This window comes from Camarhynchus parvulus, chromosome 1 (genome assembly GCF_901933205.1).
Source record: "Camarhynchus parvulus chromosome 1, STF_HiC, whole genome shotgun sequence".
Taxonomy (NCBI): domain Eukaryota; kingdom Metazoa; phylum Chordata; class Aves; order Passeriformes; family Thraupidae; genus Camarhynchus; species Camarhynchus parvulus.
In genome coordinates, this window is record NC_044571.1 from 2,621,401 (window position 1) to 2,635,426 (window position 14,026).

The 14,026-nt window shown below is 45.7% G+C and overlaps 1 protein-coding gene across 2 annotated transcripts in view; it reads left to right on the forward strand.

Annotated features, from left to right (window-relative positions):
- The window catches only part of DYRK1A (dual specificity tyrosine phosphorylation regulated kinase 1A), a 78,078-nt gene that overhangs the window by 15,085 nt on the left and 48,967 nt on the right, over window positions 1-14,026 (forward strand). For both annotated transcript variants that reach the window (XM_030970910.1, XM_030970843.1), the window contains exon 2: window positions 9,629-9,707. In XM_030970910.1, the coding sequence (XP_030826770.1) occupies window positions 9,698-9,707 (10 nt within the window). In that variant the 5' untranslated portion in view covers window positions 9,629-9,697. The remainder of the gene's footprint in view (window positions 1-9,628; window positions 9,708-14,026) is intronic.

Here is a 14,026-nt window from a genome sequence, read left to right on the forward strand (position 1 = left end):
AGACCTTGGAATTGTGAGTGTGAAAAAGGTGTTTGGACTCCATCTCCAGCTGATGTGAGAATTTCCTGAAGTTCCTCAGTTTATCTCCTCCTCCAGTGAGAGTTTTCTAGATCAGTGCTTCCTGAACCAGGGAATAAGGCCATGGCAAATGGGCTGCAGATGGGACACAAACCCATCCTGAACGGTGGCAAGTTAACAAATATCATCCCAGGGATGATTCACATTTAGGGGAAAACGTTTGGAGCTGATGAGGGTGTGTGTTCTGAGAAATGGAAGGGCTTGGAGTGAACAATGTGAGGAAAATGTTGGAGCTTTATTTATTCATGGCGTTCATGTAGAGTGAATCTCCCCCTCTGCTCTTGTGAGATCCCACCTGCAATGCTGCTTCCAGCTCTGGGCACCCCAACATCGGGGTGTGGAGCTGCTGGAGAGAGCCCAGGGGAGGGACAGAAAGATGGTCCCAGCCCCTCTGCTCTGGGGGAGCTGGGGCTGGAGAAAAGAGGGGTCCAGGGACACCTCAGAGCCCCTCCAGAGCCTGAAGGGGCTCCAGGAGAGCTGGGGAGGGAACTGGGGACAAGGGATGGAGGGACAGGAGCCAGGGAATGGCTTCAAAGTAGGATTTGATGGGGTCTTGGCAATGAGGAATTGTTCCCTGGCAGGGTGGGCAGGGCTGGGATGGAATTCCATCCCTGGATCCCTGGCAGTGCCCAAGGCCAGGCTGGACACTGGGACAGTGGGAGGTGTCCCTGCCATGGCAGGGGTGGCACTGGGTGACTCGCAGGTCCCTTCCAAGGCAGGAATTGTCAGGCAGGTTCCATGTGGAGCTGTGCACAGTCAGCAGGGCAGTGACCAAACCGCAGCCCTGGGCTTTCAGCACTGACTCACAGCAGGGCAGTGCCAGGTGTGGCACAGGGAGGGCTCTGGCAACACAGCAGCCACATCAGCATCATCTTTGGCTTTTGGGAGACTTCAGCCTAAAAATAATGATTTTAATGAAATAATTACATTTATTCCCATGGAGGTGAATGCAGCTGATTTTTGTGGAGCCTGGACCTGGCCAGCAAGGATTTTAAACCTGGTGCTTGGATCCTGACATGTCTGGAGAAAGCTGGGGCTGCTGTGGTGTTTTCCAAGAACAGCAGTTTGAGAGGACCCAGCTATGTCTGTCCAGCCTAAATCTGAATAATGAAAGGCAAAGCTGTGGCATTGCAGTGTCAGTGGGAGCTGCCACAGGGGCAGCATTTAACCAGCAGGTCCTGGTGTGTTTGAAAAGGTCCAAAAATCCTTAAAAATGCTCACAAACCTATACATGGCTAAAAAAAAGCCACCAACCCAAAATCTTGAAAATTAGCCCCATTTCTGTACAGAGCCAACCAGCACTTACACCTTGGTGTGATTGGTTTTGTGTGTTTGGTTATTTAATTGTGGTTTTTGTTTGGTTTTGTTTTTTTTAATTTGAGAGACTAAATCTATGCCTATCTCCATGTATGAAAATATTTTGGAAACTTTCAAGATTAAAGGTACTGCTGTACCAGGGCAACAAACATCTGCATTGTTATACTTGAAATAAGTAACTTTAAATCTTTGAGAGCAACACCAGAACTGTCTTGTGCCAAAATGGAGCTGAAGAAGTTTTATTTCATTTAAACATGGGACAGCAACTGCACAGAACCTTCATAAATATATAAAATATATAAAATATTTCTCTTCATAAAATACAAAATATATAAAATATTGTTTTAGTCTGGGTTAGGTTGGTTTTGATTTTTCCAGCTCTGTTCCTGGATGGAAAAGTTCAGGTGGCTGCACCTGAGTCCCGTCCCTTGCCAGGTCTCTGAGAACCAGAGCCCAGTTTGTAAATAAAGAGTACAACCAAAAATGAGAGGAGTAGCAGTGACCACTAAATTGGGAGAACAATCAGCTGTAGTAATATCAAGGTTGCAGTAAAAATCTGTAAATTGAGTGGTTTGGCCACGTTCTGTGGAAATTTGAGGCGGCTTTAGGTGTTCCTGTAATTCTTCTTCCTTTGTGGCTCAGAAATTCAGGGAGAAGTAGGAAGGTTGTGCTCCCCTGAGACTTCTGGCTCTGAAGTTCTGAAGTGATGAATGCAATTCTGTAGCAGGGCATGTTTGGCTTTGCATTTCTCAAGTTCTTTTCCCAACCAGGAGGAACAGAAACAGTTTTTGTACACGGAATTATTGGCCTTGTTGAGGACATCTGTAGGAAAAAAAAATACCTGCAGAAAAATCTCAGCTCTGAAAAAAAAATTCAGATTCCTCTGGAGAAATTAATTTACAGCCCTCATGTAAGTTCCACTTTGGAATATGGCTTTATTCCCATGCTCCTGATATTGCAGGGGATGGGCAGTTCCAGCTGTAGCATCTTTTCCTTTTGTTTGGTGGAGGGAGGGGAATGCAAATCCAGTGGTTTGACTTTTGTCTGGCACTATGAAGTAGGTGGAAAAAAGAGCCACTCCCCCCTCTAATTGGAGGGTCCTTATAAGGTCAGTGGACTGGAAATATTTGAAATTTGTGCTTCTAAAATTATTTTTTTTTTTTTAGTCAGTGAGTAAGTAAAGCATCAGATGCAAATTATCTAAAAAATCTCAAGTATTTCGACCTTTGTTGTGGGGTTTTTCTTCCCCTCCTCTCCCCCTCATTGTGTCAGTTTAATTCTTCCTAAAACCACAGGCTTTATTCTGGGGTTCACATGTGAGAACACACATTCTAAAATTATTATCAAAATTGCATGAAATACATTTCTACAAAACAATAAAACTTCTATTTTTAGATTTCACTATCTATCTACTTTAACTTAGTACATGCTTTGTTCTTATTCTTCTTTGATTTCATCTCACAGCTTTATCTTATCACTCTCTTGAAATTTGAAATTTGAATTAATGAATATTTAAAAAAACAAATCCTGACTTCTCTGGCTGGATGGGTCAGTTATAAATTTAACATTTCAGTTCCTTCAGACACCTGGGAAACAATTCATGTTTAGAAGTGATGCATTTCCTAAATAAGCTGTAAAAACTCGTGTATTCTAGAAGAATGGGTGTGTTATAAATCAGGTATTTCAGAGACTCTGAGTCTGCCTGGGTTAATCCTGGTGTGACACCGCTGCTCTGTGGGTGATAAAGTCACATTTGGTTGGGGGTATTCTGACAGCACCACTGCACATGTGCATCTCAGAGCTGAGCTGGGGTTAAGAATTGCGGGTTTCTCCTGCTCCCCATTCCCCCAGTGCCCTTTGCTGAGTGCCCCTCTGTCCCATTGCAGCAGGGGAAGGGCAGAGCTTCAGTTCTGCTGCTGCTGGAGAGAAATCCCTGCTCTGCTGCAACCGCAGTTGTGCTGTGCCAGCTCTGGAATTGGGTGAGAATTGGGTGATTTCAGCAAAGCTGCTTCCACGAGAGCTTTCACACCTCACCCATGGCTTCTGGCATCACGTGCTGGAAATTCAGCGTGAGAGTGAATCCAGTCATTCACAGCATCTTGCTTTCAGAGCACCCAGCGCCTTTGGAACGCTGGCAATCATTTGCAGCACACAAAAAACCCCATGGTTGGGCGTGTTTGGGTCGAGCTGGGCTTGGTTCAGGAGCATCTCACAAGTCCTGGCGTGGAAACTCCCAGTGCAGCTCCTCGGGAGGATCAGGGGTGAGCTGGGGAAGTCTGCTGTCAGCTCACTTTTGCTTGTTGCTGACTTTCCCCCAGGGATGTAGGGAAATGCTCAATTCCCAAATTTTTAATGTTCTTTTTCCACATTTAAGAGGAGAAACCTGCACCCCCTGTGTGAGGGTGAGCTGCCATCAGAGAGAGGCTGACTCTGCTCATGGTTCTGTAGAATACACACAGTCACCTGAAGAGAGCTACTCTAATTTTACTGAATTATGAATTTTAAAACCTGAAGATGATGAGTTTTAAAGCGTTTGCCCAGAGCAGCTGGGGCTGCCCCTGGATCCCTGGCAGTGTCCCAGGCCAGGCTGGACATTGGGGCTGGAGCAGCCTGGGGCAGTGGGAGGTGTCCCTGCCCAAGGATGATCTATAGGGTCCCTTCCATCCCAAACCATTCCATGATTCTGTAGTCCTAAAGTAGTTGGTGTTTCAGTGAAAACATTCAGCTAAAAAGTGTTCCAGAATCCCACAGAACTTACAGCTGGAGAAGGGGATCTGTGACTTCTCTAGGAACAGGGCAGATGTGGTGCTGATCACAAATTAATTTATCTGTGTTTTAGTGTTTTAGTACATTTGCTGTGTTTTAGTACATAGGAACCTGCAAGTGCCCAGAAAGGGAAGGGATAGATAGAACTTCTATGCTGGAATCATAATTTACTTTTAATTTTCTGCTGTGATTTTGCAGGTGATCCTTAGTTGTTGTACAAAGCAGAACTCAGTCCAGCTTGGCCATTTTTTTTTTTCCCCTTTTCAATCTCATGAATTATTCCTTAGCTAGATCATCACCTATGTTGGTCACAAGAGCAGCAGTGAATTTGGGTGTGTTCAGCTTTCAAATGGGTGCAATTTGGGCATTAAACACACGGGATTTCCCTGGTAACAAAGCACACTGCATGTGCTGGGTGCTGGCAGAACAATGACTCTGAAATTCCTCAGCTCTGTCCCTCTGGAAGCTGTCAGTCACTGAGCACCCTGGCAGATTTATTAATCTGATTCCAATTGGATTGATTGTACTTCACATTTCACTGTGCAGTGTTTGAAATAAAACACCACATCTGTGTCTTTGAGGAATCTTTTGCTCAGTTTGTCTTACACCAAATCTCATCACTGGTTGCCTCTGCATAGTTCAGATGTCTAAATCCATTCTATTCCAGTATGTTAATAACCCCAATTTCATGGTGGCTACCTCAGGATAATTTTCCTAATAAATAAATTAAAAAAAAATTTGGTTTCTAAGTAAGTATTTATATTTTATGTTGCTAGCAACAGGCCTGCCTGTGTTCACCGAAGGTCAGTGACCTGAATTATGTTCAGCTCTGCCAGCAGTGTGTGTAGTCATGAGAAATGCAGGGGTTTCTCTGTATTCCACCAGTATGACTTGAAAAATTACAAAATAATCTTTTCACAGAGGAAAAACTTGAATGTGGCTTTGCAGAAAGATTCCATATTGAATCTTACAATACAGCAATCCTGAATAAGGAAAATAAGTCCCTCTATGAAGGATTTTAATTAGTAAAATGTAAAAAGTAAACCCCTCCCCAGCAGACTTCTCTTTTAATTAAATTTTCATGTTAATAATGGTTTTTGCACTTTAACTTTTCGGGGTTTAGAAATGTGATTGCTCTGAACCCAACTTTGATCTGCACTGAACCTATTGATGTGTGCTGGGTATTGAGTTTTGCAGGAAGGGGTGGATGCTCCTAAGGAATACAGGGAATAAAACTTTAATTCTCCAAGAGGCCAGCAGGGAAAGCAGGTCTGGGATGTGAGGAGTCAGAAACGTGAGGAAGTTTTGTTATTCACTGTCCCTATGTCCACAATGCTGTGGATTTTATCTGGAGTGGAGCTGCTCAGCATCCTCGGTGTGTCTGAGCCTGGTGTGGCTCCACACTGGGATTGGAGGGGCAGGGAGGGCTCTGCAGGGGGATCCCATCCCTGGGGCAGGAGGATCCCATCCCTGGCTCTGCATAGGGATCCCATCCCTGGGGCAGGGGGATCCCATCCTTGGGGCAGGGGGATCCCATCCCTGGGGCAGGGGGATCCCACCCCTGGTTCTGCAGGGGGATCCCATCCTTGGGGCAGGGGGATCCCATCCCTGGGGCAGGGGGATCCCACCCCTGGTTCTGCAGGGGGATCCCATCCCTGGGGCAGGGGGATCCCACCCCTGGCTCTGCAGGGGGATCCCATCCCTGGCTCTGCAGGGGGATCCCACCCCTGGCTCTGCAGGGGGATCCCATCCCTGGCTCTGCAGGGGGATCCCACCCCTGGCTCTGCAGGGGGATCCCACCCCTGGCTCTGCAGGGGGATCCCACCCCTGGCTCTGCAGGGGATCCCATCCCGCTTGGGGGCCCCCTGGCTCTGCAGGGGGATCCCATCCCTGGCTCTGCATGGGGATCCCATCCCTGGCTCTGCAGGGGGATCCCATCCCTGGCTCTGCATGGGGATCCCATCCCTGGCTCTGGGGGGATCCCATCCCTGGCTCTGCAGGGGGATCCCATCCCTGGCTCTGCAGGGGGATCCCACCCCTGGCTCTGCATGGGGATCCCATCCCTGGCTCTGGGGGGATCCCATCCCTGGCTCTGGGGGAATCCCATCCCTGGGGCTGGGGGATCCCATCCCTGGGGCAGGGGGATCCCATCCATGGCTCTGCATGGGGATCCCATCCCTGGGGCTGGGGGAATCCAGGAGGAAAACAGGAAAGCACCAGGTAGAGTTTTAGCACGGGTGATTGCTAAGAATTGCTCTCTTTGTTTTAGAAAAGACTTCAGCTTTTATTCTTCTCTTTGCTCTAGCACTTTCAATAATTTGCTTTTTAACACCGTTCCTGTCATCTGTTCCTTCCTCTCCTCCTTTATTTCCAATTCACTTCTGTTCTGTACTGGTAAGGAGATCAAGCTGGGTTCCTGAAGCCCAGTAAATGTTATTACTGAGGGGATTCTTCTGGTAATGATCTTACAGACTGTGTGATGAGTAGGATTTGCTCTTGCCTCCTCTTATCATCAATTTATTATCTAAACCAGGAAGCCTTTGTGCAGGCTGTCTGAAAGGCCTCTTGCTTTAAGAACTTGCAGTGCAGACACAGCTGAGGACACAGACTGAGTTAAGGTGCTGCCCCTGCAGCCATGGGGTGCAGTTTGGTTGTACCTATTTAAAAAACCCTAAAATTGTTACTTTTTTACGCTGTGTGACACTGTTACTGTCACAGGGACTCGGTGGCTTTGGGCTCTGCCAAGATTTCAAACCACTCCTTGGAAAACAGAGTTTTTCCACTCTGGAGTTTTCCAGGATGGGCTGATGGAGAGCTGGAAGGAGACTGAGGCTGGGCTGGATCTGAGTTCCTGGTCAGCTCTGAAACGCACCAGTGTGTTGATTCCTGTTAATTGCCTGTTAATGACTTTCTCACATCAGCAGCTCTTCCTTAGTGCTGGTACCTCTTAAAGTGTCTTCTAAATTCTGAAATAACTCCGGGCTCAGTGCTTACCTCTGCAGCTGCTGTGGGAGCCGAGCATTCCCACTCAGGAACGGGCAGGAGGCAGTGCTTGAACACTCCAGAGTATTTTGGCTGAAAATCGCTCCAACTCTGGTGATAGTTTGGACTAAGCTGGGTCAGGATTGAAGCTGGTCTGGCACTGGAGGGGGTCAGGCAGTGCTTGAGCTTCAGGGGGGTAAAGACAAGAGAGTCCTTCAGTCCCTGAGCTGCTGCTGCTGCTGGCAAAGGCTTCCTGTAATCCTGCTGTAAACCCAGGGGTGCTGCAGGTAAAGGGAAAAAAGGATTTTGGCCAGAGAGAGATTGCAGAGCTGGGACTGAGGCTCTGCAGCCTCAGGGCACCTGTGCGGGATGGACAGACCTGGTGATCCAGGACAGGGAGGAGCTGGAGCTGCTGCAGAGAGCCCAGAGGAGGCTCCAGGATGAGCAGAGGGATGGAGCAGCTCTGCTGGCAGGAAAGGCTGGCACAGCTGGCATTGTTCACCTGCACAGGAGAAGCTTTGGCCTGAGCTCAGGGTGGCCTTGCAGGGCCTGCAGGAGCCCCAGGAAAGCTGCAGAGAGACAATTTCCAGGAGATGCAGGGACAGCACACAGGGAATGGCTTCACACTGAAAAGTTATAGGTTTACATCAGATATTAGGAAAAACTTTCTCCCTGTGAGGGTGGGGAGGCCCTGGAATAGAATTCCCAGAGCAGCTGTGGCTGCCCCTGGATCCCTGGCAGTGCCCAAGGCCAGGTTGGAGCAGCCTGGGACAGTGGGAGGTGTCCCTGCCATGGCAGGGGTGGCACTGGGTGATCTTTAAGGTCCCTCCCCACTTAAACCACTCTTGGATTCCATTGTTGGTTCGTTTAAAGAAGAGTTTGCTCTTCCTTCTTGTTTGCTGTTGTGTCCCAGGGCTCTGAGCTGGCTCAGTGGGCTCAGCACCTTTCGCTCAAACCAAAGTGATTTAGGCACAAGAGTGCCCAGTTTGTAGGACCTGCTGTGGCCTCAGCAGTGGCCCTGGCAGCTGGGGATGTGGCAGTGCCATCCCAGGGCTCTGTGGAACTGCAGCCACAAAAAGGCTGAGGGTTCAGGGGGGCACAACAGCAAAAATTCACCCACTCCTAAAACACCAACCCCAGCGCTGCACCACCTGCTCCTACACAGCCCCAACAAGCAGCTCCTTGTCCTCCTGCCCCTTCCCTGCGCTGGGTGTGACTCTGGAGTGGCACAGGGACAGGCCAGCCTGGTGGCAGGAGGGCAGCAGGCCCAGGGTGGGCTCTCATTGTCGGCGGCGCTCGCTGCTCACAGTGCAGGGGCTGAGCGCGTTTTAGGCTGCTCACACTTGCCTGCAGCTCCATATTTCAGGAGGTGTTTAAATAATGATAACTCTCCAATTCCAGCTGGCCAGTCATTTGCAGAGTTCTCTAGAAGTCTCAGGAATTCTGAGTGGGTTTGGTGTTTCCATAGGTTGTACAGTACCAATGATTGTTGGAGAACAAGTGAAAAATAAATGCTTGAGAAATACTTTGACCAGGCTTAGTTGCTGGGTCTTGTGTTTGGGGTCTTAATTTAATTTTTTTGTTCATAATCCTGCTGTTCTTCTTAATTTCTGTTGGAGTTTTCTTAAAAAAACCCAGAAATATATAATAATTATTATAATAATTATTGTATAATTATAATATAATTATATTATATTACATTATAGATAATTATAATATATTATAATTATCTATAATGTAATATAGAGCATATGATATATAATATAGAACACAATATAATATATAATATGTAATATATAATATATAATATGTAATATGTAATATATAATAGATAAATAATATATAATATACATCACACATATATAATATATAATATATAATATATAATATATAATATATAATATATAATATATAATATATAATATATAATATATAATATATAATATATAATATATAATATATAGACAGAAACTCCTGTCTTTACATCTCTCTGTCTATGGAAAATACAATTTTATTTTTCTGAGCATATTTTAATTATTTGCAGCTAGCTGAACCTAATTTAGTTTCATCTATGAGGAGAAATGAACTTTAACATTTAGGAATTATATGCATTTCTAGTTCTGTGTTTTGTAGATTTGGGAAAATCCCACAAGTTCAGTTGTGTTTTAGAAATTTTGTACTGAATTTCTGTGAAAATCCAAATATTTAAGGGCTTGGCAAAGATGGGTGACTGGTAGTTTTTTGGGATGATGTTAATTTTGAGATTTATTCAATGGCCAGTTGAAATTTAAGTTAATACTTGACATTTTGGCATTTCCTAAAACCAGATATCAGTAGAAAATAAATCTTTGTTGTGCCTGTCTTTGCTTTTCCTGTTGGAAAACTTCATTTTCTGTTTGGATTTCCTTGGTTTAGCTGGGGGTTGAACTGGGCAGTTGTGGCTGCAGTTTAAGAAGCTGATTTTTGGTTTTTCTCCCTTTTTCAGTGTTGTTTGCTGCTGGACTCCCCCTGTCCCCACAACCCCGCAGGATGATATGAGACTTGAAAGAAGACGATGCATACAGGTGATTGATATTTAGGATCTTTACAATGACAAATGATGGATGTTCTTGATGTGCTTCTTGTTGCTTTTCCATCCTCTGTCCCCCCAAAAATGATGTTGTTCCAACTTAGCAGAATATTGAAGAAACTGCAGAATTTTGGAATCTTTCTTTGCCCTTTCAACACTCCTCTGCAGTTTGGAAAACTCTTCAAAATGGTTTTCCTGAATGGAAATATTGTTTTCAAAGTTTTTCTGGGAATGCTTCTGAAGGTGCTGATTGATATTTTTAGGAAATTCTCCCTTTTTTTGGCTAATCAGAAATCCTGGAAGTGCCAAGTGTATTTGCAGCTTCAATGGCTGATTTTTACTTTTGCTGGAAATACAGTTCATATTTCAACAGGGAAAAAAACACAAACAGTAGAAATAGAATAAAATTAAATTTATCCAAGAGGGTTGCTCTAATTTTTTATACCCTTATTTCAACCAGATCTTTGGTTTGCTTGTTCAGCTTTAAACCCCAGGAATCCTTAGGGCTGGGGGGAAAAAAAATCCAGGCAGATTTCCGTGTGCATGGAGCTCATGTCCTGATTGACAGTTTTCAGTTGCATCAGCTGTTGGTGCATAAACAGCTTTGGAGGGTCTGTTTACATGGAGCCTTTGGATTTGGACCAAGATGCTGGAAGTGGAGATTTCATTCCCTGAAAACCAAACATCTCTCATTCCACTCCCATGTTTGTGAGTTGTGTGCTGAAAGCTCAAGTCAAAGCAGGTCTAAAGAAGTCTAAAATTAGGTTGGGCAAAGGACAGGAGAAAGGAAAACTTCTCCAAAGGGATATTTCATTTTTATATGTAATTTTCAATATCTTAATCTAAAGGAGCAGCATTAAAAGTGTAGAAAATTGATGTCCCATCAGATTTGGGGAGCTCTGTGTAATAGGCAGTGACAGATTAAAACAGAACCTAAATATTGAGAAAATGTTTTGAAAGCTTTAAAAATACTCATCCCACAAGTGAAAGGAGAGATAATGTTATGAAATTGTACCTTATGTATGACAGTGTTTGAGAGAATTCAGTTTCACATTGCAATACATTATTCTGATTTAAAATTTCCAACTTAAGCACTTTCAGTTTTGGTCAGAATTTCTGATGGTGTTGAGCTTGTTAGAATTATGAGCTTGCAGAATAGAAATGGATACAAGATTTTGAAATTTAAGTGGTAATTCTGTCTCCTGCAGCCCAAATTCTTTATTTACAAGTCTCTTGATAAATACAGATGAAAAACCAGGATAAAGACATTTATGCCTGTGATGTGTTGGAAGTTAAAGAATTCAGATTTATTTGCATTTTCTGTTTATTAGGAGAGCCAGGCTTGGTGTGCTGAGGCTCTGAGAATGAACAGGATTTGCAGGCCTTCAGATGAGACCCTGCCCTGTGATAATTCTGTGGTGCAGTGACAGGAGGAGTCATTGGTGACTCTGCTGATCTTGGTCTCAAGTTCAAAGTGGCTGGGGAGGGCTCAGGCCTGAAATTGAAAGTTCTTGTGGTTCTTGGGGATGGCTCTGTTGCATTTTCAAAAGGTTTCTTGAGGGAGATTGATCAGAGGTGCCTGGTAATGTCTAAACTACCTTTGGTTAAAGCAGGGAAGCTTCTCCAATCAATAAATTCTTTGTTTTAATGGGCTTCACTTCATTGTCCTGGAAGCTGCTCTAAAGCCCTGCAGTTCACCACAGCAGAACTGGGGAAATAATCCCCTGAAGAAGATGATTTTTTCACTTCTGCCATGGAATACTTTAATTTTAGATCACCACTTAGGCTGAAAACACAGAAATGTTTTAAGGTCCACTGCTTAAAAAAAAAAAAAAGAAAGTAAAAATTTGAAGAAATGGGGATATTAAATGCTGTTTACCAGTTTGAATCACCAGGAAAACAAACTTGCAGCACAGTGAACTTCTCTTTTTGCCCTGTGTAATATGTGGGACGCCCAGCAAAAGGGCACTTTAAGGTGCTGTTTGGAGAAGTGAAAGATTTTCAGTAATTGTACCGATGATCTGGAGCAGGGGATCGAGTGCACCCTCAGTTTGTGGGCAACACCAGTTTGGGCAGGAGTGAGGATCTGGAGGGTGGGAGGGCTCTGCAGAGGGGTCAGGACAGGATCCATGGCATGAGGGTCAGTCCTGCCCTTGGGTCACAGCAACCCCAGGGAGCTCCAGGCTGGGCAGAGGGGCTGGAAAAGGCCCTGGGGGTGCTGCTGACAGGGGCTGGACACGAGCCCAGGGGTGCCCAGGGGGGCAAGAGGCCCCTGGCAGCTGGGCTGGGTGAGGAATTGTGTGTGCAGCAGGAGCAGGGCAGGGATTGTCCCTCTGTGCTGGGGTCCCTCCAGGGCTGGGTGCAGTTCTGCTCCTGCAGGAGAGCCCTGGAGGGGCTGGAGCGTGTCCAGGGCAGGGAACGGAGCTGGGAAGGGGCTGGAGCCCCAGGAGGGGCTGAGGGAGCTGGGAAGGGGCTGAGGCTGGAGCAAAGGAGGCTCAGGGGCCCTTGTGGCTCTGCACAAGTCCCTGCCAGGAGGGCACAGCCGGGGGGGTCGGGCTCTGCTCCCAGGGCACAGGGACAGGAGCAGAGGGAACGGCCTCAGGCTGGGCCAGGGCAGGCTCAGCTGGGACAGCAGCAGCAATTTGCCCATGGAAAGGGAGCTCAGGCCTGGGAAATGCTCAGAAATCTGTGGATGTGGCACCTGAGTCCGTGGTCTGGAGAAGGACCAGGCAGAGTTGGGTAATGGTTGGACTTTGATGGTCTCAGAGGTGTTTTCCAGCCTTAATGATTCTCTGATTCCCTGTTTACTTGGGGAGTTTTTAGGATCTGTTCTGCTTTTCCCTGAATTAGTGCCGTAAGCAAAGCTGGGCTTCAGCTCTATACAGGCAAAGCCGAGTTTGTATTTCAGTCATGTTGTGGTAACACAGGTAATACTTTAGAATGTGATTAAAAAATGTTTTCAGAATGGGAATTTCTCACTTCTTTGTCCTTTGCAAGTCTCTCAGAACCTTTTGGGAAAGCAAGGAACCAAACACTTCTGGGTGTAGTGAGGCTGGTGATCAATCATCCTGCCCATACTCACTTTTCATGGTGTGGTGGCATCAAATTTAGGATTATGCTGGGATTCATCTTGGTTAAAAGTTGGTGTTTCCAGAGTTCCTGCTCCCCCTTGTCCTGCTCCTGTGTAACTCAGTGGTTGGTTGTTCTTTTTTTTTCCTCTTTTTTTTATGGAGATTTCTTATAAAAATCATTTGGTTTTAGAACAGCTTTCTGGTTTTGACTTTTGTAGTTATGCTGGAGCCTAAGGAATATGGATCTAAAAGTACTGACTTGTCGTGACTTTTAGGCTTTTGAAGAGCTCAAAAGCTTCTTTTTGTAACCTTTGTAAGAAAACAGAGCAACATAATGGTTACAGCAAATTATTCTCATCAACATGGAATTATCTTGGATGCACCAGAGATGTTGAGAACCAAGGAAATGTGACAATGGTGTAGTCAAGTTTGATAAGACATTGGAGGTGCTCATATTGCTCTTAATTTTATAAAAAATGGTCATTTTTGGAAGAGAGAAAAAGCCAATCCAATACTCTCAATAAGGATACTGCAGTTAAGCAGTTCTCACACAGGTACCTGTCCTGCCCCAGCTGTATTCCTTGTTAAAATACAGCAAATCCAGAGGAGGATTTCTGGGAATTCCTGGGCTGGGTTTGGGGCCTGCAAGTGTCCAGGTGTTTATTTTCTGGAAGTGGAGCATTGGGCCATGGCTCTCACATCTCCTGTTTCACATTTTAGTTGCTGATTTCATTGAGCCTGTAGCTATTTTAAAGGATGTTTTTATATGTCAGTAGTGAAAAAAACCCCACAAACCACAGCAGAAAACCCCTCTGTTGTTGTGCAGTCAGAACAAAGTGTGTCCATGGTGTTTGGAGCTCACCTGTGTTACCTGAACTGGAAGATTTACCAGGAAAATCAAAAATTCCTGGGCCAGCACCAAGTTATCCCTCCCCTGGCTGTTCCTGGGGCAGGGGAGGTGCTGGCCCTGGGGGGGCCAGGTGACCACGGAGGTGACCACACCTGGGGATCCAGTTGGTGGCAGAAAATCAGGTTTGGAAAGAGCAAAAAAGGCCCAGGTGCTGATTCCCTGCTGGGCACAGAGCGGCTCCCACTGGTTTTGTCTCTGGTTCCAGTTGGATTCTGGCTGCCTGGGTCCTCCCAGGGAGTTGGTGGGGGATGTTCAGGTCCTGGCAGAGCAGAGCAGCCCAGAAGATCCCAGCCAAATAAATCATGTCTGGGACAGAGCTGCTCATGAGGAGGG